Genomic DNA, 25,928 nt, shown 5'->3' with positions numbered 1-25,928 from the left:
AGCCCTTCACAGCAGTACCTCTGATGTGAGCTAGATGCTCCCTGAGCAGCTGCTGTCCTTTCCCTGCTGCAGCTGGCCAGCAGCTCCCCTACTAGCTTACCTGTTGCATTGCAGGGAATAAATCTGGCTAATTCATTGCTTGCTTTCTTGCTGGGCTGTGGGAGTCAAAGAGATGCAGGAAAAGAAACTTGAACAAATCAGCTTGAGCCTAGGGGAGTAGCTAGCAAAGGATGTTGGCTCCCCGTCCCCACATAGGCCAGGGCAGCCCCAGAGAGGGTAAAAAGAGGAGAAGCTGAAAACTATCAACCAGTTACAGCTCCCTAATTCTCTGCCCCAGCCCAGGTTGGTGCATCCTGAGGCTGCTTTTGACTCATGCTAGCTGGCAGTATCTTCTAGGAGGGACCATACATCAGCTAGGGATAGCAAGAGCACAGTGCACTCCACCCATTTCCTCTTCTCACTTCCAACACACGCTTTGTGCCAGGGGATGTAAAAAGGGAGGCACAGGAGCTGGCTATACTAGCTGTAGGTCCAGGGGAATCTCCAGGTTGAGGCTAGTGGGTGGTTTCTCCTCACTTTCTTTGCCTGAGTGGTATAAAGGGAGTAGAATAGGGCAAAGCACCTGCCTCAAAATATTGATTTTGCCCCCTTGAGCTTTCAGAAACTATGTTTGTCCCTCAGGATGAAAAGGGCAGACATGACTGATGTAGATTTTGTGATTTTACTTTGGCCAGTTAATGTAAAGCATGTGGTGTTCAGAATTTGGGTCCATTTACCGTAACTAGTTTCTGTCTAGAAGAGAGGACTGGGAAAAGCAGAACCACTGGGTTTCCTACCTCTCTGATTCCAGCACCAGGCCATGTATTATCACACTTATACATGGAACATTTAAGTAACCAAATTTTACAGAGGGGAAAACATTCCGTTTTGTAACCAACTTGCTACATCTTGCTTGCTGAAATTCTTGGAATCCTAAATAATTGATTGGGGTCCTACCAAAATTTTAGTGAATTCACTGAAGCTCCCTAACTGATAAACTAAGGAAGCCTATGGAGTCTTCTCATTCAGCACACGTGGAAACCCAATTGTTGCTTGTTTTTTATGAATGTGCGGTCAGAATACTTTTGTTGTCATTCAGTTGCCTCTTAGTTTCATTCTCTTTGATTTACTTTTGTGAGCTGTGTATTACATGTTAGGTCATAACATTTATAACCTATGAAACACAGTTGTTCTTTGAGTACCACCTCCATAATATTTGGTCAATGTAGTTATAGCAGGTTCTCGTTTTGATAAACCTATTGATTGTGGTACATGTTGCCAGTGATACATGCACAATACTTTGAGAACCACTGCCATAAGGAGTTGCCTGTTATATTTCTTAATTTTCTTCTGTATTATTTGTGAAACTTAAAAGATAGGTAAAGCTATTGCCTGAGATAAATATGGAAAAGTAAATAGTTGGAAAGGTGAATGGACTTTTATCCCTCTTAAAAATAGCAGGCTGTAACAAACTGAAAATTAAGATGATCTACTAACAAAGTAGAACCACAAAGGGCAAAATCTGGGCTTGCTTTTGGGTTACATTGTGGTGGAGAGTAAGGGATATATTTTCCTCTTAATGTACAGGGATTTATACATGCAACTCACTTTCCATTAGAATAAAAAAAACTGTAAAAATTATCACACCCTTGAAACATTTTATTTTCACCTACATCTAGACTCTTGCTTACTAAAGCAGAGCTGACAGGAGCCTCCAGGGTCCCTTTTTGACCAGGCATTCTGGTCAAACACCAGAAACCTGGCAACCCTACTGCTACAGCGCTGTACATACAGCTCTATCCCTAGTTAATGTCTGAGACGCACTCAGATACATTAGCAATAAGCACCATTTTGTTTTCAGCTGACATGGGCCAGCCACAGGTATTTAATTGCAGTACAGACATATCCTAATGTATCTATAGAAACCTCTTATTCGGGAGTGGGCAAACTTTTTGGCCCAAGGGCCACATGTGAGTATGGAAATTGTATGGCTGGCCATGAATGCTCATGAAATTGGGGTTGGGTGTGAGAGGGGATGCAGGCTCTGGGATGGGGTCAGAAATGAGGAGTTCAGGGTGCGGGAGGGGACTCTGGGCTGGGACAGAGGGTTGGGGTGCAGGGAGGGAGGTGAGGGGCTCCGGCTGGGGGTGTGGGCTCTGCGGTAGGGTTGGGGGTGCAGAAGGGTGCTCTGGGCTGGGATCAAGGGGTTAGGAGGGCAGGAGGGGGATCAGGCTGGGGCAGGGGGTTGGGGTATGGAAGGGAGTCAGGGGGCAGGCTCCAGGTGGCGCTTACCTCAAGCAGCTCCCGGAAGCAGCAGCATGTCCCCTCTCCGGCTCCTATGTGGAATCACAGCAAGGCAGCTCTGCACACTGCCCCGTATGCAGGTGCCACTGCTACAGCTCCCACTGGCCATGGTTCCCAGCCATTGGGAGTTGAGGGGGCAGTGCTTGGGGCAGGGGCAGTGTGCAGAGACCCCTGGCTGCCCCTATGTGTAGGAGCCGGAGGGGGGACATGCCGCTGTTTCTGGGAGCTGTGCGGAGCCACGGCACACGCAGAGTGGGGCAAGCCCCCAACCCTGCTCCCTGACTGGAATGCCAGAGCAGGGCAAGCCCCCAACCCCGCTCACCAACGGGAGCTTGAGAGCTGGATTAAAACATCTGAAGGGCTGGATATGGCCCATGGGCCATAGTTTGCCCACCCCTGTTCTAAAGTGCCTTATATATCTGAAGGTATATATTAATCTTCAAAAGTAGTTAAGACAACATATCCAAACATCAGCAGTAGTTATAATTAAATATCTAACTTTTCTTTAAAATATTGGCATGAAAAGAGGTAGGGAAATGTTTGGTTATCAGCAGTTAAGAGGGTGGAAGGTTCAACTACTGGAAGGGAATTTAACAGGTTTGTTAGTATCTATAAAGGAAAACCCTGTAAATCTTCAAGAGATGTCATATAGTATATGTTGTAATGTGTTAAGAGAATGAATGTTGGTAAAAACCAAGAGCTTCTTTTGACAGAGAGCAACAAATGACTAGTCCAGTGCTGAAGAATCTTACTGTCTCAGGTTAGTTTATAACAGTGGTTCTCAACCAGGGGGTACATCAGTTCAGCTAGATATTTGCCTAGTTTTACAGCAAGCTACATAAAAAGCACTAGCAAAGTCAATACAAACTAAAATTTCATATAGACAATGACTTGTTTATACTGCTCTATATACTACACAGAAATGTAAGTGCAATATTTATATTCCAGTTGATTTATTTTAGGATTATATGGTAAAAATGAGAAAGAAAGCAATTTTTCGGTGATAGTGTGTTGTGACACTTTTTTGTATTTTGGTGTTTGATTTTGTAAGCAAGTAGGTGAAACTTGGGGGTACGCAAGACAAATCAGATTTCTGAAAGGGATACAGGAGTCTGGAAAGGTTGAGAGCCACTGGCTTATAAAATTTACAGAGCTCATACTGAGAGTAGAAAAAATGTCTGCTATTTTTGAATTAAGCTTTTCCAAATTTTCTTTAAAATATAAGATGCTGTAAATTAGCTAATGAAATGATAATTTTTGTTTCCGTAAGGGAAAGTAGAACACTTGGCTGAATGGGCTGACAATATCTCTCTGATTAGGCATATTGTAATAAAGACTAAACCACAAAATGAAGACATACATTATCAGCAGCTAGAAGTCTTATCGCTAATTTGCTTTCATTTTGTGATGCCTCAGTATTCTGAAAACAGAAACAAGATTTCTTTATTTTCATTGATACTGTTTTTTAAGACCAATTTCTGAAAGAAAAGTGCTGATGTAATCAGTTGTATTTTGCATGATTCTGAAAGTATATTAGCTTGTTGATCTTTCATGATAAAACATAATTGGCAGTAGTTGTTTAAGGATTTAGTATAGCAAAGGTCTAATGCAGCTGTTCTCAAACTGTGGGTTGGGACACCAAAGTAGGTCGCGACCCTAATTTAATGGGGTCGCCATGGCTGGTGTTAGACTTGCTGGGTCCTGAGACCGAAGCCAAAGCCTGAGTCCCACCTCCTGGGGCCAAAGCCCGAGAGCTTCAGCACTGGGTGGCAGGGCTCAGGTTACAGGCCCCCCAGCTGGGGTAGAAGCCTTTGGGCTTTTCCCCCCATGCCTCCCAGCCCTCGGAGATGGGGCTTGGGTGTTGCTCCCCCACAGTGTGGCTTAGGCTTTGACTCTTCCCCTCCTCCCCTCACTGGCCTGGGATGGCAGGGCTCAGGCAGACTCAGGCTTCGGTCCCCCTCCTGGGGTCATGTAGTAATTTTGTTATCAGAAGTGGGTCATAGTGCAATGAAGTTTGAGAACCTCTGGATGTATAGCGCTATCTTCACTGAGGAGATCACTGTTGAGGTTTGGTTGTTCCAGATAGTCCAGCAATCACTTTGTTGGTAGTTGTACTCTTCTCAGGATTCTGTTATGTGGAGAACGTTGTTGTAACTAACCAGGTAAAATTGGGGTGTGCCACTGATGAGGAAAAGAACAGTTAACCATTATGTGAGGATCTACAGAAGTTTTTTATTGTCGTCTGGCACATTTGCCTGCTAAGAGAGCACATGAGAGCTAAGAGAAACAAATTGTTTTTATTTTGTATTAGAAATTAAGTCTTATTTTCTGTTAAAGGAAGTACTGTTAATATTAGTAGACAGCCACTGAAAGGCTGAGGCCTCATTTGTAGGAACAGCTTGGTTTTCTAGGCTCTCCCTGCACGTCTTGAAGTCCCAACCAGATATTTTTAAAGAAGCATATTGAGCTGAAGTCTGATCATTTCCCTGCCAATTCCATAGCCACAGAATAAATTCTTAACTATATAACTAATGCAGAGATGTGCAATGAGTTTTGTAGAAGTTCTCCTTTCTGAATATGAAAGACTGTTCACAGACTTTTGTTTGTTTCCAGTTCTGTTCCTCAGATGACAACTAAAGCCACATATTTTATACATAATTTTTATTTGGAAATTGTGTTGCAGACATTAAAATGCATGTCATTGACATGCAGCCACTTTTCTTGTTAACTAAAATGGAAGCACCTGTGTTTTATATTTTGAATGCCCCCATAAGGTCAAATCCTGCATTTTTAGTCACTCAGAATGCCTGTTGAAGCCAGTGGGACTGAGTAAGAATTGTTGTAGGATTTTGCCCGTAACTAAGGTAAGAAGGGCATTCAAAACATTCTGAACTTAAAAGTTACCAATTTTTTTCTTTAGGTGTCTGATGTCCAAAGCAGCTGCAGTTCACCAGCTCCCTCTCCGTGTAACATCACTAGAACATGGTAGACTGGTGATGTCACACATTCCACCGAACCCCGCTGCAGAATGGAGCAGGCCTATAAGGGTAAGGTAAGTTTTCTCCTTCCACCACCACCCTTTTTGAACAATATTGCATGGTTTTGTAAGATTCCTAATATTCTTTATTTTATGTCCCGTAGGATATAAAATAAGAATTTTTAAAAATCTTATAAAACTGCATAATATTGTGGTTGTGTGTGTGTGTTTATTTAAAAAATAAAAGTTTAGTCCTTACCCCCTGTATACATATCCTGGCTCCAGTCTGCTTTGGGGTTCCATGATGAGTATGCCATTATCAGACTAGTGTATGCTGGGGCATCACGGAGAGCGGAGTCAGCATTCCATGGCTGCTCTGGATGTCGGAATCCTAATTTTTTTTAAAAAAGGTAAGTTTTAAGTTCAGAATTTGTTGACTGTCTCTCTAACCATAGTCATATGGGAACATTCAGCACATAATTGTAAATGGTATTTTTCTTTTGTTAAATATAGTTATAAGCCACCAATAAAGAGCAGATTTTACACTTTCCTTTATACAAATATTTGATCATTTGTTCAAAAGTCCAAATATCATAACTTATTGCTACCAGAACAAAAATACTAATTTTTTGCCACTACCTATAATTAGGAGTCACACTGGGGAGAAAAGCGGTCGTATTGGTACTCTCTTCCAGCTCTGCCCCAGTTTAAAGCTCTGCCTACAATCCCAAAGTTGCTGATATTTATGTTAAAATGATCAGCAGAGAAATAGTTAAGAATGTTGATTGTAAAGTGTTATATTCATGCTCTACAGTAAGCTCAAGGAAACAAATTGTAAGAGTTCACATTTCTCTTAAAAATAAATGTTGGACCTCTGCTCAAAAAGTGTTTGGGGGAAAGGATCCTTACCCCTCCAGTACAGTGGCTTGATGTGGAGCATCTCCACTTCCACTAATACAACCCATAGGATTTGGTAATGTTGAAACCCATATACCCATCTGTCAAGGCTAAATCCCCACTCTGGCACTTCGAGTGCAGAAGCTGGGGGCCTGCAAGGATTCTAAAAATTAGTATTTGCCACTCCAGGTTTGTATTAAACTCCCAAGGTTACAACTTTTCTCTGACCTTGGCTTGGTAAACGCTGGCACCACCCAAATGCAAAAAAACCCCTTGAACTCAGGAAGGAACACTTGGGAATTCCTCCCTGTGGGGTACCCTCAAGCCCATTCACCCCACCTCCGGGGAAGAGCTGAGAAAAAACAACAACAAAGAAAATTAGCTGTTGCCAGCAGCTAATCAAACAGCACATGCACAAACCTCTTGGGACACCAAAAATTCAATCCTGTTCTTCAAAAAGGTAAATTTTATTAAAAACAAAAAGGAAGAAAATACATCTAGAACTTAGGCTTTTGCTAGATTTTTAAAAGAGCAATTCCAAAAATTAAGCACCCAAACTAGCTTTCTTGGGGGTTCATCTTAAAGGTTACAAGCAGTAGCATAGCCGGGGGCGGGGGCGGGGGCGGCTGCTCCCCCTCTGAGCACAAGTGGCGCCTTTTTAATTTATAGGCTCCTTTTTTAATTTTTACTCACCTGGTAGCGCTCCGGGTCTTCGGCGGCGGGGGCCTTCACGCGTTCCAGCTCCTCGGCGGCGGGGGCCTTCATGCTCTTTGGGTCCTCTGCAGGGGCTTTCACGTGCTTTGGGTCCTCGGCGGGGGCCTTCATTCGCTTCAGGTTCTCGGCAGCATTTCAGCGGCGGGGGCCTTCAGTGCCGCCGAGAACCCGGAGCGCCGCTTGGTGAGTACAAGTGGGTGGCACCTTTTCTTATGTCCTGTTCGCTCCACCTAGATACGCCACTGGTTTCAAGCAAACAAAGGCATAAGGGGTTAGCACAGAGGAGATCCACAAGCCAAAATAAGAAATAAACCTGACTGTGTCTAACTAAACATTCCCTGTCCAAATAATTTCTTCTAGGTTTGGAAGATACTTTTTCATACCTGGTTCAAACATTACTCAGCATTTCTGCTTATAGCGTTGCTGCTCCGTGTCCCTGCAGCCCAGAGAACAACAGACAGAGAAAGTTTCTTTCCCAATTTTTAAAAGTTCTAGCCTTCCCATTGGCTCTTTTCGTCAGGTGCCCACTTTTTTTTTTCTTTACCTCGGGGACTTTTTAACCCTTTACAGGTAAAGCAAGTAAAGAACAGCTATCAAGAGGGATTTTACAGCTAACTGGCTGGCTGGGTGTCCATCAAAGGGAGCTATCCCCCCACTTTATTTGTTACATGCCCCCCAAATCACATACGGTGCTGTCTAGCCTAGCTCAGGTCAGCTGGGATTTCTTCCTGGAGGCTTAGAAAACAGAGTTAATAAGATACATGCACCTCTAATGTTACTAATAATTACATGAAGAACTAAACAGTACTTTTTACATTTCAAGGACTACAATGACTTAGAATGCAGGGACATTTTTACGCAGCTGATTCTGGGAAACCTTCCCAAGAGAGTGCATCGGCCACTTTGTTAGAGGCTCCTGAAATGTGTTGTATTTCAAAATCAAAGTCTTGAAGAGCTAAACTCCACTGAAGAAGTTTTTTTGTTAGTTTTTTTGACTATGTGAAGCCACTTCAGTGCAGCATTGTCAGTCTACAGGTGGAACCACCATCCCCAAATGTATGGGCGTAGCTTCTCCAGAGCATACACAATGGTGTAACATTCTTTTTCTGAGACTGACCAGTGGCTTTCCCTCTCAGAAAGTTTTTTGTGGAGAAACACGACAGGATGGAATTGTTGATCTGGTCCTTCCTGCATTAAAACTGCTTCTACACTATGCTCGGACGCATCTGTGGTTATGATGAACAGTTAGTCGAAGTCCGGGGCCCTCAGTACAGGGTCAGACATAAGGGCCACCTTAACCTGGTTAAAGGCTTTCTGACACTTGTCAGTCCACGGAACTGCATTTGACTGTTTTTTCCTGGTCAGGTCTGTCAGAGGGGTGGGAATTTGGCTGTAGTGTGGTACAAATCGTCGGTAATACCTGGCCAAGCCCAAGAAGGATTGGACCTGCTTATTCATTCATAGATTCCAAGGCCAGAAGGGACCATTGTGATCATCGAGTGAGTCTGACCTCCTGCATAACACAAGCCATGGAACTGCCCCAAAATAATTCCCACAGCAGAGCTTTTAGATCTTGATTTTAAAATGGTCAGTGATGGAGCATCCACCAGGATTATTATTAGTGAACATCAATAAATCCGCTGGTGAGGACAGGCCAATTTTGGATAGCATTTACCTTAGCCTGTAGGGGGTTGATAGTACCTTGACTCACCTGGTGTCCAAGGTAGGCCCAAGGTAGGTTAGGCCTATTTGACACTTTTTGGCCTTAACGGTTAATCCTGCCTTCCTTATGCGCTGGAAGACAGCTTGGAGGTGTTCCAGGTGTTCTGCCCATGAATCTGAGAATATAGCCACACTGTTGAGGTAGGCAACTGCAAATTCCCCAGATCCATCCAGAAGGTTATCTACCCGTCCGTGGAAGGTGGCGGGCGCATTTCGCAGTCCAAAAGGGAGCACATTAAATTCATACAGCCCTACAGGGGTGATGAAGGCTGACCTTTCCTTGGCTGGGTCATCTAGCAGCACTTGCCAGGACCCCTTAGTTAAGTCTAAGGTGGAGATGAACTGGGCACGTCCCAGTTTCTCCAATAGTTTATCTCTGCATGGCATTGGATAGTTTTCTAAGCAAGTTATAGCATTTAGTTTATGATAGTCCGCACAAAAACGGATTTCCCAGTCTGATTTGGGAACCAGAACCACTGAAAAGGCTCATGCACTTTCAGAGGGGCAGATTACACCCATATGTAACATGTCCTTGGTCTCCCTTTCTATTGCAGTTTTGGCTTGAGGAGCCATCCGGTAGGGTTGGGCTCTAATTGGGCGAGCATCACCTGCGTCACTGGAGTGGTACACCCATTCTGTCCGTCCTGGGGTGGCTGAAAACATTGGCGCGAAGCTGGTGCACAGCTCCTGGATTTGCTGTCACTGCTTATGTCCAGAGGTCATGGAAAGGCTCGCCTCTTCCACACCACCATTGCTTTTTCCTTCATAGTGTACTCCTTCAGGCCACTCAGCATTGTCTCTCTCCTGGGTGGTAAACTGGAGAACCTTGATTTTTCGGGAATAAAAGGGCTTTAGAGAATTAACATGGTATAGTTTAGGTTTTAGGGTAGGGTCTGGGAATGCTATGAGGTAATTAACAGTTCCCAGGTGCTCTCGGACCATAAATGGCCCCTCCCACAACGCTTCCATCTTATTGGCCTGAGTGCTTTCAGGACTGTGACTTGGTCACCTGCTCTGAAGGAACGCTCTCTGGCATGTTTATCATACCAGGCCTTTTGCTCTTGTTGAGCATCCTGTAGGTTTTCTCGAGCAAGGGCTAGAGTAGGGGTTCTCAAATTGGGGGTCAGGACCCCTGAGGTGGTCTCGAGGCTATTACATGGGGGGTCGTGAGCTGTCAACCTCCACCACAAACCCCGTTTTGCCTCCAGCATTTATAATGGTGTTAAATATATTAAAAATGTTTTTAATTTATAAGGGGTGTGGGTCACATTCAGAGGTTTGCTCTGTGAAAGGGGTCACCAGTAAAAAAAAAGTTTGAGAGCCACTGGGCTAGAGAGTCTTTGAGGGTGTTTTGTAGGTTGGTTACAAAGTCCAAAATGTTAGTTCCTGGAGAAGATGTAACCTCCTCCCATTGCTGCTTCACCAGTTGTAATGGTCCCTTAACTTCATGGCCATAAACGAGTTCAAATGGTGAAAATCCCAGACTGTGATATTGTACCAGTCATTGGAGTGCTCATTCCCAAATTTACGTATCATGGCCCCCAAAGTCCCTTTATATTTCTCCACTAGGCCATTTGTTTGATGGTGGTAAGGGGTGGCCACCTAGTGGTTCACCCCATGAGCTTCCCAAAGATGTTTCATGGTCTCTGCCAGGAAGTTAGTTCCCAAATCCATAGGGATGTCAGAGGGCCAACCTACCTTGGCAAAAATGTCTGTCAATGCCTGGCTCACGCTTTTAGCCCTGGTATTGCTTGGAGCTACTGCTTCCAGCCATCGGGTAGCAAAATCCATGAAGATCAGAATGTATAGCTTTCCTCTGGGTGTCTTCTTAGGAAAAGGACCCAGAATATTCACAGCTACATGCTGAAATGGAACCTCAATGATGGGGAGTGGCTGGAGAGGGGCCTTGACCTGGTCTTGGGGCTTTCCCACCCTCTGGCACACCTCACAAGACTGGACATAGGTAGAAACATCCTTGCCCATTCCCTCCCAGTGGAAGGACATCCCCAAACGGTTTTTGGTCCTGTTCACCCCAGCATGGACACTAGGGTGATCGTGGGCTAAGCTCAAGAGCTTTTCCCTGTACTTCGTTGGAACTACCAACTGTCTGAGGATGCCAGTCCTCCTTGTGCCACCAGAAAGAGTCTCCTTGTATAAGAGTCCTCCTTCTATAACAAACCTGGACCTATTAGAAGAGCTGAGAGGCGATGGGTCACTCCATTCCGCTGTCCAAGCTCCCTTGATTCTCTCATCCGCTTCCTGCTCTGCCTGGAACTGCTCCCTTGATGCTGGAGACATTAGTTCCTCGCTGGGTTGTGGACTTGGGCTTGGTCCCCCTGGAAGTGATGCAGGTTTTTCTGTTGACTGTGAACCACTCTCCGCTGGTGCACTAGATGCTATTTCAGGCTCCGGTTGAGCCTCTTGCGCCGGTTTAGCTGCTGCTGCGGGTGCAGGCTCTGTGGCACCCCTTGGTGCTGGCTCCCTGACTCTGGTGGGGTTGCAAGCATGGGCGCTGGTGCTGACTGCTCTACCAGTTCCGATCCTTGGACTGGTTCGGGCTGGGTCCCAGGAATTGGATCCGTTATAGACTCTGTCATAGACTCTGGTCTGGGGTCTGGTTTCAACACCTCTGGCTGGGTTCCTGTAGGAGGCTCAGGAATGGAGTTAGGTGTGGAGGCCTGTTTAGCCTGGCTGTGGGTGACCATCAAAGGGAGCTATTCCCCCACTTTGTTTATCACAATATGCCCCTCATTGAGGGAAGGAGTTGTGCATGGAATCATAAAGTGACAGATTTATTAGTCACTCCATGAAACCGCTTCTGTAGAGTTCCCTGAGCAGCCAAACCCTCTTTCTTTGTGCAGTAGAATCATAATTGGTCCACTGCATTTGGCCCTTTCTGTGCCCACGGAAGAAGAGCAGCATTTGGTTGTAACAGTAATTTTTCATTCCATTTGTCTGTAGATTCGGCACTGCATCAAGTCACATTCAGAACATTATCTTTGAGACAACAGGGACTAGAAATAATTATTTTTAAATGAATGCTGAATTTCTGTAGAAACTAGTGGGCCACCAAGGAATTGCTTATATAGGCGTAATACCATGAGCTGACCCAATCCGATCCCTGTCTTTAACTGTGATTTAGTTTTCTCTGTAATAAAGAATACAAGGCTATATGTTCTATCATAGGTGTGAAATAGAGTCCTGGTTATTTTGCACTTGTGTAGGAAGTAAAATGCTGGGGTTTGTAATGTACCTCAGAAAACATGTTTTCTATTTTCATTGTTTTTGACTAGTTTTATGTCTGAAGTTTGCTAACAGATCATTTATTCCACAAAGGGTCTTCTCACAAATCGCACTCTCTGTCTTGAAAGCTACATTGAACTGCACTGATAAAAAACCTGGCCCAGTAAAACAAATGGCCTTGTACCTTTTTTTCTTATCTACTGTGTGCTTTAAACATATGTGAGGAAAGAGTACTCTGCACATTCTATTCTACTTGTCATTATGCATTAATACCAGTAGGTTTAGCTCCAACAGCTGTACTCCAGGATCCTGAGAAAAATGAACAATTGGGATTCAAGAACATAATTACATTTCAAATAAGCCATGATATTTTGTATCATAGTCGCACAGAAATGATTGGGAAAACAAACAGAATGTGGAGTTGTCCAGAGATTTTAATCTGAATGACATGAATTTTCTTAAGAAATTGAAATTAGAATTTCCCATCTTGCTTTTTAAATTAGAGGAATGTGACCTCTACACATCTGATGTTCCCTCCTCAGGTGATTTTAATCTAATAAAAGCTCGTAGTCCATTCTTACACTAAAGCCTATGCTTGTGCCAATTTTGTCAGCACATTCTACAACTTTTTACTTTAAAGTTTATTCAGTGGCCCAATCCACCTAAGATAAATTCTACTTTCCCTGCCCAAATCAGAATATCAGTGATCTCTAGAGGTAAAAGAGTCTCAAAAAAATCCGTTTATTCCTTCATTCTTTGTTCAACCCAAGCTACATTTCACATATTAATCCATCATCTTTATCTTACTTTTATGTGTCTTAATCTGTGCTGAATTCAAGACATGTACAATATCTCAGTGTCCTGAAGTCAGTCAGATTCTGTTTACTTATTTTAATGTTTTGTTTTCAGTATTATCCATTTTATGTATTCCAATAGTACTATATGATATACAAATGCATTTATGTCTGTAATTCTCTATGTGGAATTTTAAATATACTCTTTAAAATGAAATAAATCTGCTCAAACTAATTGTTTTCTACTGTAAATAGTTCTATTGACTACTCTTATGAGTAACCAATAGCAGGATTCTAATTAGGCTATATTGCACATATATAACTTTTTATTATAGTATCTGTTGACAGTTTTTTACTTCAATATATAATATGAGCAGTGTGACCAATTTACACATGGGGGAATTAAAACACATAATTTCCTGACTTTTCTGGGTGTTAAATCTTAATCATAATTTGGCATTAATGTATAGCTTTTCATTCAAGTACCTTGTTTTTTGTAATTTTAATTAAAGAATAAGCAATAAGTAGTCATTCATTCTGCTGTATAAAATGCAAATGATTGCACATCATAGCAAAAACAGTGGACTGTTTTCAAACAAGCTAGCAACCTGAGTGATCATGCTGTGCACTGGGGAAGTCTCCTGGGGATGGGTGGAAAGGAATCTTTCCAACAAGCCATGGAGACTACTGCAGACTCTTGAAGGGCTGTAACTTCAGGCCCTAATCCAACGCTTCTTGCAAAAATTCCATGCATTCTGGGGTACAGGTAGCCCTTATAGAGCAGAGCTCTGCAGCAAACTAAGGGTGCAGATCAAATGTGGAGATGAGTTCCCACCAACTCCTCTCCCTGTTTTTGCAGCAGAACCATGCCGTCTTTCCCTGTCTCAACATCATCTATGGCAAGAGCGAATCTAGGATTTGGCCCACTGAGTCCAGTTCGTTCCTCTAGTACACTGAACTTAGCGAGGTGGCAAAAGTATGAGAGCAGAGTGTGGATATCCAGACTCATTTTTATGACTACCTCAATAATTAAGCTCTTGTGGCAAATATATATAAAGCATATATGTCCTGCTTTGTAAAGTGCCATGTAAATGTATAGTGTTAAATTACTAATTTTTTTTAATAATCACAATCGATGCCCACTTAAATAACTAGTAAGGAAAATAATGTAGTGTACATTGCACATTACTCTGTTTAACATGCATTCTTCATGGAGGATTATACAAACTAAGGTTCAGTTTGGAAAAGAAAACCGTTTTGAGTTATCTAACTGGAAAAATTACGGCTGTCGATTAATCGCAGTTAACTCAAAAAAATTAATCGTGATTAATCAGTTTTAATCGCACTGTTAAACAATAGAATACCGATTGAAATGTATTAAATATGTTGGATATTTTTCTATATTTTCATATATATTGTATTCTGTGTTGTAATTGAAATTAGTGTATATTATTTTTATTATAAATATTTGCACTGTAAAAATAGTAAAAGAAGTAGTATTTTTCAGTTCACCTCATACAAGTACTGTAGTGCAATTGCTTTGTCATGAAAGTGCAACTTACAAATGTAGATTTTTTTTGGTTACATAACTTCACTCAGAAACAAAACAAAGTAAAACTGCAGAGCCTACAAGTCCACTCAGTCCGACTTCTTGTTTAGCCAATTACTAAGACAAATAAGTTTGTTTACATTTACGAGCGATAATGCTGCCCTCTTCTTATTTACAATGTCACCAGAAAGTGAGAACAGGCATTTGCATGACACTTTTGTAGCTGGCGTTGCAAGATATTTACATGTCAGATATACTAAACATCATGCTTTGGCCACCATTCCAGGGGACATGCTTCCATGATGACGCTCGTTAAAAAAATGATGCGTTAATTAAATTTGTGACTGAACTCCTTGGGGGAGAACTGTATGTCCCCTGCTCTGTTTTACCCGGATTCTGCCATATATTTCATGTTATAGCTGTCTCGGATGATGACCTAGCACATGTTCATTTTAAGAACACTTTCACTGCAGATTTGGCAAAATGCAAAGAAGGTACCAATGTGAGATTTCTAAAGACAGCTACAGCACTTGACCCAAGGTTTAAGAATCTGAAGAGCCTTCCAAAATCTGAGAGGGACGAGGTGTGGAGCATGTTTTCAGAAGTCTTAAAAGCGCAACACTCCAATGCAGAAACTCCAGAACCCGAACCACCAAAAAAGAAAATCAACCTTCTGCAGGTGGCATCTGACTCAGATAACGAAAATGAACGTGTGTCAGTCCGCACTGCTTTGGATTGTTATCGAGCAGAACCCATCATCAGCATGGACGCATGTCCCCTGGAATGGCAGTTGAAGCATGAAGGGACATACAAATCTTTAGCGCATCTGGCACTTAAATATCTTGCGACACCGGCTACAACAGTGCCATGCAAACGCCTGTTCTCACTTTCAGGTGACATTGGAAACAAGAAGTGGGCTGCATTATCTCTTGCAAATGTAAACAAACTTGTTTGTCTGCACGATTGGCTGAACAAGAAGTAGAACCGAGTGGACTTACAGGCTCGAAAATTTTACATTGTTTTATTTTTGAATGCAGTTTTTTTGTACATAATTCTTCATTTGTAAGTTCAACTTTCATGATAAAGAGATTGCACTACAGTACTTATATTAGGTGAATTAAAAAATACTATTTCTTTTGTTTTTTTACAATGCAAATACTTGTAATAAAAAATAAATATAAACTGAGCACTGTACACTTTGTATTCTGTATTATAATTGAAATCAGTATATTTTAAAATGTAGAAACATCCAAAAATATTTAAATAAATGGTTTATTGTTTAATAGTCAGATTAATGATGATTCATGTTTTTAATTGCACGATTTATCGTGATTCATGTTTTTAATTGCTTGACATCCCTAGAAAAATTGTAAAAATCTGTCACAGAAAGAAAGTGCTCCTCCTTTTATTTTCTGATAACTCAGATATATCCCAGGTATAGAAGGTTTCAGAGTAGGCCGTGTTAGTCTGTATTCACAAAAAGAAAAGGAGTACTAGTGTCACCTTAGAGACTAATCAATTTATTTGAGCATGCATCCGATGAAGTGAGCTGTAGCTCACGAAAGCTTATGCTCAAATAAATTGGTTAGTCTCTAAGGTGCCACTAGTACTCCTTTTCTTTTTGCGAATACAGACTAACACGGCTGCTACTCTGAAACCTTCTATACCTGGGATATATCTGAGTTATCAGAAAATAAAAGGAGGAACACTTTCTTTTTGTGACAGATTTTTACAATTTTTCTAGGGATGTCAAGCAATTAAAAACATGAATCACGATAAACTGTGCAATTAAAAACATGAATCATGATTAATCTCACCACGTATAGAACTTTCCCAAGAAACTCGCCTTTGGATAAAATACAATTGTAAGACACGTTAGCCCCAAAAGTAATTTTCTGGGAAGTTTATAATCTTGAAAATTATAAAATATCTTTTCTTTTTGTAAAGTGTCTATTTCAATCTGATAATTCATAAAATATGTACCTCTAATTAAAAATAGTGTTTAGGTTTGCTGTAATACAATTTTAAGTCCTAATCTTGTAAACATTTACACATGAAACTTTACACATTTGAGTCTAGTCCCTTTGAGCCCAATGGGATTATCTCACATGTTTAAAGTTACTCATGGAAGTAAAGTTAAGCACATGTTTAAACGTTTGCAGGAGTGGACCTTAGTCCCTGAAAAAGTAAACATTTTGGTAAGAGACCTTTATTTATGAGGATTTTGTTTCTGGGTTTGTTTTCAATAAAAGTATTCTAAATAAGATTAGAGTTTGCCTTACTAAAGCTGAGACTGGACTGCATTGATAAAGTCAAATGTAATATATGTTTAGTTTTGTATTTTCTTTTTTATATGTTGCATGGAAGTACACTGACATTGGTGTCAGACTAATATATTTATTAGACGCAGCTATAATGCAATAATAAATAAATGTTTTTATGTTTGCAGGGAAGATGGTACCATCGGAAACAAGCAGTAAAGGAATTGCACTGTACATTGGTACGACTGCTAAATGAATTGTTACCATGGGAACCAAAACTAATGAAGGCTTTTCAGAGAAATAGGTAAATGGGGTACTCTTTGGAACAATGTGAGAGAGATGAACAAAACACAAAAGTTACATTTTTTAAAGTAATAATTGATGCTAACATCCTGGTAACAACAATCCTTTAAGGTTATGTGTGAGGTATAGACAGTATTTCAGTTTAAAGAGCTAGATGTTTTAATGTTATGCAGGAGTGCTAACGACTCCATAGATAAGATTAAGCAGAGCTTTCTGTCTAACATCTGATTTTTCAAAATGCCCTAAAATTCCCATGCATACTCCAATTGTTTTTAGAATTACTATGCCAAGTCAATGTCCAGAGTAGAGTTAATTGTGCAAAGTTGGATTCATTTGGACCCATGGGTCCTGAGATACAACACCTTTTAACTGTGAATAAAATTTTCCTGTTCTTACAAATTTTTTTGCACCCACTTGTTGCTCAAACTTTGGCACTGATTTGCACAAAACTGAGATTACCTGATTGGACTGACCTCAGCTGGTGTCAGATTTGACATCAGCTGCAGACCAGCACCAAGATCCACATCAAGGAAGCTGTATTTAAAATGTTGTTAATAGGTCTTTCCAGCTCTGTAAATTACACTTGACCACTTTACCTGTTCTAGACAAATCTCCAAAGACTTGCTAGTTGTTAACACCTTGTACTAAGGATTCCCTCTCGGTCATCACCTTCAGTTACCGATGTCTTATCCTTCTGATTCACTTTGATATATTCCAACAAACTGTAGAACTTCTCAGAGCAGTAGTGCAGAACAGAGGACAAAGAGAGTGCCTGGTAGTGTGTGAATGCTAGGACAGATGTGGAATTCTGGTGGGCATTGAGAATATGTAAAATTATGTTAAAATGGGGTGAAGCACTCTTATGGTCCCATCTTATTGACATACCTAGTGGAATATCAGGCACTGGAGGTAAATAGCAGCTGTTCTAGCAGCCCTGAGACTTGAGACATTTTAAAAGTTCTTTCAGGCATTCTTAGATTTTTAGAGCCAAGAGGAAACATTATGATAATCTAATTGGACCTAGTATATAACACAGACCAAAAGCAGAGATCCCTCATGTCTCTAGCTGCAGCTGTGCCTCAACTCAGATGTCAGGGTGAGCTCAGGGAACTTGCTGCAACTGATTCCTGAACCAATACAGCTGCACCTAATACAGTGAAGGTCTCTGAGAGAGTATGAAAAGGAATGATGGCATAGAATTGTGTTGGATACAACACAAAAAGTGGCAGATACTGTTAGCAATAGGTCAGATTTGATTTGGTCCCAGTACCTATTGCTAGCTCCAGGGGGACAGAATTTTGGTTGTGGCAAGAAGGGAGCCGTTACCTTAGATCTGTATTTCCTGGTTTTCAGCGGGTTAAGTTTAGTCACTGTGCTCAGTTTGGAAGGGCACAAGCCTGTGCTAGGGAATCTTAACTATGTTAATTAAGTTTTTGGGCAGTAAGTATAGGTACAAGTATGAATAGTTAAGTATTTCCTTAATAAAATATTTAAAATAGGGTGCAGAAGTTAGTCATTATGTCTGATATTCTGTTCAAGGTCTCGACTGAAGAAGGACTATGATGATTTCAAAAGACAGCCAGACCATGAAAAATTTGCCAGAGAACTATGGAGTAATGAAGAAGGTGAAGTTGATAATGGAAAAGAATCTTTCAATGCAGTAGCCAGTAAATCTTCAGAAGCTGCAGAGCATCTGGAGATCCTGCAAAAAGATCGTTCAGAGTTTGGTAAGCACTTAGCTGGGATTTAGTGACCATGTGGACGTGCTACAAGGCCTACAGTTTTCCTGTGCTTGGTGTTGTGGTTTTTTGGTTGTAGCTGTGTATTACATGTTATTTTTACTATGGTGAATTATATTGGTCTAGATTCTGTGCTGACCTTCTTGGAAGCAGAGCTGAGAGAAAGGGTGGGCAAAGGTAGCTTTGTGCTACATTTGTGCCCTCTGGATTCTGGCCTGTGGTGGGTGCTGAAATGGCACCCAACGTGAATTAGAGCTTAGAACTGACAGCATCTGCTACAGGGCTGTCTATGGATAGCACAACACCACAAATTCCTGTTGCCCTCAGTGTTATGGGCATGTACCCGTCTACTCCTGATCCATCCCTAGCATTTTCCCTGTGCTCTTTAAATAGTTGGGATGAATTGGGATGAAAGGCAGTGGAGCCATAACTATCTATTGGTTTTGTATAAAAACTTCTGGATTTCTATTTTTAATTCATGAATTTGCTTTAAATTAAAGCATTGTAACATCAAATCCTGGAAACTATGCTGTCACTTAGAATGTTGTAATTTGATGCATTCATAAATACAAATTTGGGACTTAATGATTTTTTAAATGAAATTCTGTGCCTCCTCAATAGGATTTGAAATGTAAATTGGCTCGAGGCTAAGTTCTTATGGTTTTTTAAAATTATGTTTAAACATGTAATTAATGGGATGATTAGTACTGTCATCACATCAGAAACTATTCTTTACATGACAGCATACTTATAAACTACTGCATTGCATTTAGCTAAACACTAATAAACTATCATATAGCTGTGTCAGTTGCAAACATTTAACTTGTGGTATATTTACAATTACTTGTTTAATTCTTTCTGCAGATGAAATGAAACTGTTAGAAATGGATTTTCCTGCAGGAAGGAGCAGGCTACTGAAGAAAGAATTGACTTCTAAAGAAATACAGAAGACACTGTCCAAATCTATTAAACGTCAGTCCAAGCAAAATAGTTCCCTGGATGATAGCACAAAAGACCTTTCACCAAGGAAGAAAGCTAAATTAAGCACAAGTGAGGCTACAGTCCAGAGTGCCAAAAGTGAGATGCAGACTAACAGTTGTTTGAGTGAACTGAAACAAAGCGAGCTATCATCTCCAGAATCATTTGCCCTGACAGATTCTGCAATGTCAGTATCAAACTTTCTGAAAGGGACCAAACCCATCCAGGCTTTGCTTGCTAAGAATATTGGGAACAAAGTGACCTTAACAAATCAGCTGACACCCCCTATGGGTAGGGACATATTTGCTTCTGAAAAGGCAGTTATGTCGTCTGTGGAATCATCCCCACTAAAGCCAGCATTGCCCTGCCAGACCAATTCAAAGAGTCCTTTACAAATGGTATACAAAATGCCAAGTGGCCATTGTGTACCAATAGATGTCCATAACAGCTCAGTGAAGATTCAAATGCAGCCTGTGATTGACTCTAAAACAGGAGAAAAAGTCATGCAGCAAGTTCTTATTTTACCCCAAAATTTTCTCATACAACACAAAGAAGGAAAAGCTGTGGCAAAGCTGCACTGTACATCTTTCCCACAGGCAGCACACGTTAACGATTCTTTAGCACCTGTTCTTGTAAACCCAACTGTAAATGCTACCACTCAACTATCTTGTACAGTTTTTAACAAGAGTGTTACACATTTGTCACAAGTGACTAGTCCAGTGAACAGACCACAACCTTTGTCCTCTGTAACTGCAACAAGTAACTTACTAGCATCAGCAGTTAAAATTAGCCAAAGTGAAGCTGGCAAAACGAAGACTACGGTTTCACCTGACACATTCTCTGTACCTTTACCGTCATCCACTGTTTCCACATTAGGTCAGCCTTTGGCATCAGCAACAACACTAAGTGGATCTGCAAATACTACTTGTTCCATTCACAGTCTAGCACCACAGCAGGCTAGTGACTCCTGTGAAGCTAAACAGGAGCTGAAAACAGTGTGTATAAGAGAATCGCAGTCCATTCTTGTCACAACACGAGGGGGGAACACTGGAATTGTTAAAGTACAGACAAACCCAGACCAGATTTCACCTAATACTTTATCTCCAAATTCAGTTTTCACTTATGCACCTCAGCTTCAGGCATTTTTGGTTCCAAAATCCACTACGTTGTCAACCTCTACTTTTTCATCTGTAGCGACGGCCGCATCTAGTCTCCCACTGTTTGGTCAGTCTTTTGTTTCTGGGTTTGCCCCCTCAACAACATCTTCTGTTACCATTCCAGCCATTCCTGCAGGCTTAAACCAGATAATAGGGAAAAATCTCAAATTTCCATTAGGGCAGCTTCCCACTAGTGGCAGTTTGGATCAAGTAATAGAGGAAACTCAACAGGTATCATCTCCTACTTTCTTGTCCTCCATTTCATCAACTAGCACTTTGGTGCCAGCAACTCCAAACGGTACTGTTAATGTAATTAGCATTTCTTCAGGAAATATTGAACAAAGTAGCACAGACATTACCCAGACTCCTTCAACACAGCAACAGGTTGGTATTAAAACTAAAAAATATCCTGTTACACAACCTGAGACTGCTACAGCAACAAATGGAGATGTGATCCGTGGTACTCCGATTCAAAAACTTATGTTGGTCACAAATCCACCTATTCTTTCTCCTTGTGGAGCTACAGGAGTAAATATAATACCTACACCAACATCCACTGGTGTTAGTGCCCAAAAATTGGTTTTCATTAATACTCCAATTCCCAGTAGTCCATCAAACACCAGTCTAGTTGCAGAATCATTAAAACAGGCCCTGCCTTCCTCCATAGGCAAAACATATGTTAACACCCCAGAACAACCTCAGTTACTTCTAATTCCATCTACAATGGGAGCACCAATAAAAGCAAGTTCATCACCTACTGTGTCTCAAATAAAAGATGTTAAAATTGGACTAAACATAGGTCAAGCCATTGTAAATAGCACAGGCAATGCACAGCATGTTCCACCAATTAACATACTGAAGTCCGCAGCTCCCAAAGGAATAGATGACATAAACAGCAAGGGTTTTATTTTGCCTTTGTCAACAAGTGGTAGTTTGGTTCCAGGATGTTCAGGTTTTGTGAATCAAAGTATTACATCTGTTAATGAATCTATAAGTGTTGCAGCAAAAGCTTTTATAGTAACAACAGCAAATGCATGTTTAGATTCAGTTTCAGTGACACCAAGTGGGACTTCTATTGGGACACAACCCACTGTTTTGGTTAGTGGAAATGACACTTCTTCAAGAATAAGGCCAGTTGTAACTAGTCGACTATGTACATCAAATATTGGAAATACTATGGCCATATCAACTGTGAAAACAGGACATCTTGCTTCATCTGTTCTTATTTCAACTACACAACCAAGAGTATCTTCTCAAAGTGTACCGTCTGCTTTGCAGTTTCCAGTTACCTTGCCTGGACCTGTGGCAGCCTCCACTAAAGTCATTCAAACAGTTCCTCGCTTGACAGCAGTTCCAGCTGCTGCACAATGTCTGCCCCTTCCAAAAGGACAGCCCCCCACACTGGTACAATTTCAGTCACCAGGAATTTCAGCTGCAGTGCCAACTAATGCAAACTTTCACAAACCTCAAAATGTATTGCCATTTGCTTCACCAACTACAGGTAAAATAATTAGTTTTTCCAACTTTACTTCTCTCCCATGCCAGCAGATACCTCCTAGTTTAACAAAACCAGCTCATGCTTACTCTTGTGCTCCAGGTGCCTCTGTCATTCAGACTGCTACTGTTTCACCAACTGTAACTAGCCAGGCAATGGGTCAGTTGAATGAAACTTGTATTCAACAGAAAATAGTTATTAACACATGTACGCCTTTGGCACCTGGAACTCACATCATGATTAATGGCACTCGATTTATTGTTCCACCGCAAGGCCTTGGAGCAGGCAGCCATGTTCTTCTCATCTCTGCTAATCCAAAACATGGGCCTCCTTTACTTATTAACAATGGCCAAGGGGCTCGAGGTCTACCATTTGTAAATCATATTTCCCAGAACATCACACTAGCACCAAGTAATTCATTAAGTTGGCAGACATCAAAACATCCTCTGAAAAGCTCTACAAAAATTGTGAACTCTCTTGGGACAGCAAACACTCTGCCCATCGTACATGCAACACCACAGATAGTAAACACTGCTGCTAAATCAAGCGCTCCACCGTCTACAGCAACACTGTCTATGTCTTCAGTGATAAAAGCTCCAGTTAATGTTTTAGCTAAAACTTCTTTGGTTCCTGCCATAAATGCTGGTAACTCTCAGTTACCAAGTAGCACTTCAGTATTTCACTTAGATACATCTATCAAGAAACTGTTGGTCAGCCCAGAAGGAGCCATTTTGAATGCTATAAATACTCCAGCATCAAAGGTGGTTTCTTCTCTGTCTTCTTCCCTGTCACCCATTGCAGTGTCCAAAAGCATAAATCCTACTAGTGTCTTCCCTGCTTTTCAGTCATCTGGCCTAGGTAAATCTGACAAAGCCGCATCCTGAATTTGGAGTGAATGAGCCAATTTCACATGTTTGGGGCATTCTTTGGACTTTGGAAATCATTATAACTGTTGAACATTTCTTACACTGTTTGAAACATACTTTAAATAGTTGATTTATTTAAATCTAATCTTTGTATTAGATTGCAGCTGTTTTCAGTTTGTTTGTGGGAGATGTGAGAGGATCTGTTTGTTTTCCCTCTAAGCTAAGCGTTCAAAGGGTTATTTAATAAAATGGTCAAAATGACCAACTTGTTAATATACATAGCAAAGTGTAAAATTTGATTTTAGTTTAAAGGAATCTAGCATTTTGCACATTTACATTGACATGTTTCATTTTACAATTTGAACCATTAGGCGGCATGTTTATAACAATATGTGTCTTTTTTATTTTTGTCAAATCTTATTTTTGTTTGATTTGTTTCTGTAAAAAAATATATTTATGCATTGTAAAAATCCAGTCCATGGTGTAAAATTGTACATATTCCTGATCCCTAACAATCTGTACTAAACTATATGTACAAAGAACTATGCTGTCTTATTTATGTTTTGTTTACATAATGTATAGTTTTTTAAGTATTTTAGTAATTTTGGACCAGTGTACTGTTAAGCAACAATAACATGTAATAAATCATGTTGCTGTACTGCTTTGTTTTGACAGTATTTTAAGACTGTATCTGTTGCATCGTAGGAGAAGAATTTATACATGCACCTCTTTACAGTAGACATGCATTAATACAGAAAAATCTTGCAGAGTGGAACTTTGCCAAAAAGAATTATTTAAGCCACCAAGCTTTGAGCTGTGATTTGCATTACATATAGGATTTCAATAATTAGGAACAGGTTTCCTGTTTACAGATTTCATATTTCAAAGAAACTCTCATTATTAAGGCTTCAAGTCTTTCACGAAGGTCATGGAAGTCACTGATTCCGTGACTTTCCAGGACCTCCAGGACTTCCGCAGCTGCAGCGGCTGGTGTGGCTGACCCAGGCAACTGGTCCCGGGTGCTGCCCCAGAGCAGCCGTCTGGGAACAGCACCGCCGCCCTAGGCCGCCCCTGCCCGGAGCAGGAGTGGAGGCGGCAGGGCCCCTGGGCTTCCCCACGCCCAAAGGAGCAGTGGCGGGACTCCAGGCCACCTCCTGCCCAGAGGAACAGCAACGGCAGGGCCACTGGCTGCCCCACCTCCAACCCGGATCAGCAGCCCAGCAGGGTCCTGGGCCACCCCTCCCCTCAGGAGCAGCAGCGACGGCCGGAGCACCGCCCCCACCCCCAGCAGCAGCGTCCGCTGAAGTGTCCCCAGCACCTAAGATTTAGTAGTTGAAAACTGTATCTATTGCATCGTGGGAGAACAATTTATACATGCACCTCTTTACAGTGTATATGCATTACATTTAGTGACTGATTTAGCACCTGTGACCTGTCCGTGACTTTTACTAAAAATATCCATGACTAAATCGTAGTCTTACTCACTATGAAGTGATTTTTGACCTTTTGCTTTCTCTCTTTGATGTTGCAGAAGAAATAATTTTCATTAGTTTCAAAATGGTGTTTCTGTCAAATCTTTTCTTTCATGTGTTTATGATGAACTATTTTTTCCTGTTTCCTATAGCAGATTCATATATTTTTGTATGTATATGAATATTTATCAGTATGCGGTTGGGGGGTGGGACAACACACCAAACAATACATAAACTTAACTTTTACTAATGTAATTTTGATATAGCCTTCAGCATGTTTAGTTATTTGGACATGCAAATATATGACTATCTAATATCCACAGTCTTTGCTGAGATAACGTCGGATGCCATCAAATGAAGTTCTGCACAAGGAACATGGATAGAATATAACTCATATGGATTTTTGTTTCTGCTTGGGCTAGGGCTCTACCGATCCAAATCCAGTGGACTGCTTCTCCTTCCCATGTATCACCATATAGCCATCCAGTCAAAATCAAGAATACTCAGTAGTGAGTTCCTGTGTCCCTTCCGTTAGACCAGTATTTTCTTTTCTTCTGAAAGTAACAGGCATGGGTACAGTAAAGCTCTTGAAGCAAGTAAAGCTCTTGAAACTCTTGACTGCTCTAGTAAACAGGAGAAGAAGGAGCTCCAGCTGTGGATCAGGGATGAATCAATTCATCAGATGATGCCTTCTGTGCCGCTTGTTGCGTGGACCCCTTCATGCTCCTAGAGAAGAGGTCTCTTGAGTGCTTCAGCTCTGGGCAGACACTTCAGCTTCCACGAGATGCCCTTCTGACAACAAGTTCAGGTGCCAGGTATGATTGCATTAGGGGAGGCCTTTTTGTTCTGCTCACTTTGGACTCCTCTTTAATCCTTTTCTTGAATTTGACCTTCCTCCAGATCAGAAAAGAAGTCCCCTCTCTCAAATTCAAGGTGCTTTTCTCCCCTTGTCCCTAGTGTTGTGTGGATCTCATACCAGTGCATTTGGCTTCTTTTACCATCATCTTCCCTCAAAAACTTTTAGTTCACCACAATTCCTAGGATTCCCTCCTTCCTTCTGACTAAAGATGCCACTGGCTGAACAAGAGCTATATAAAATACATATTTCTTGATATGCTAATCACCATATTTGTTTAGATAACTAAATCCCAGAAGTTCAGCCCTTCTTTTTTCATTTACCCAGGGTCCTTTCCAGTTCCATTCAAAAGGAAAATACACTGACCAGACAGACAATTTGCTTTTGGGGTCTTTCACATCCTCCTTTAAGCTGTTTGTGTAACTTGGGGATGTCTATTTGGGGAGGACCGTGGGGGACCCAAAGCCTACCAGAAAAGTACATTTGGCTCGACTATGAAAAGTGACTGTAAAAAATGTCATATACCTACACAGTAGATCTGCTTTCTCTGTGTATTCAAAGT

General features: G+C 41.3%; 1 protein-coding gene across 1 annotated transcript in view; it reads left to right on the top strand.

The window, feature by feature from the left end:
* BRD10 (bromodomain containing 10) overlaps positions 1 to 23,806 on the top strand; it is a 108,181-nt gene extending 84,375 nt beyond the window's left edge. Inside the window, exons 6-8 of the mRNA XM_074953329.1 lie at positions 16,689 to 16,804; positions 18,343 to 18,530; positions 19,407 to 23,806. Of these exons, the coding sequence (XP_074809430.1) occupies positions 16,689 to 16,804; positions 18,343 to 18,530; positions 19,407 to 23,056 (3,954 nt within the window). The 3' untranslated portion in view covers positions 23,057 to 23,806. The remainder of the gene's footprint in view (positions 1 to 16,688; positions 16,805 to 18,342; positions 18,531 to 19,406) is intronic.
* Positions 23,807 to 25,928: the final 2,122 nt, after the last annotated feature.

Source organism: Natator depressus, chromosome 5, assembly GCF_965152275.1.
Source record: "Natator depressus isolate rNatDep1 chromosome 5, rNatDep2.hap1, whole genome shotgun sequence".
Lineage (NCBI taxonomy): Eukaryota > Metazoa > Chordata > Testudines > Cheloniidae > Natator > Natator depressus.
This window is presented reverse-complemented; position numbering and strand designations above follow the sequence as displayed.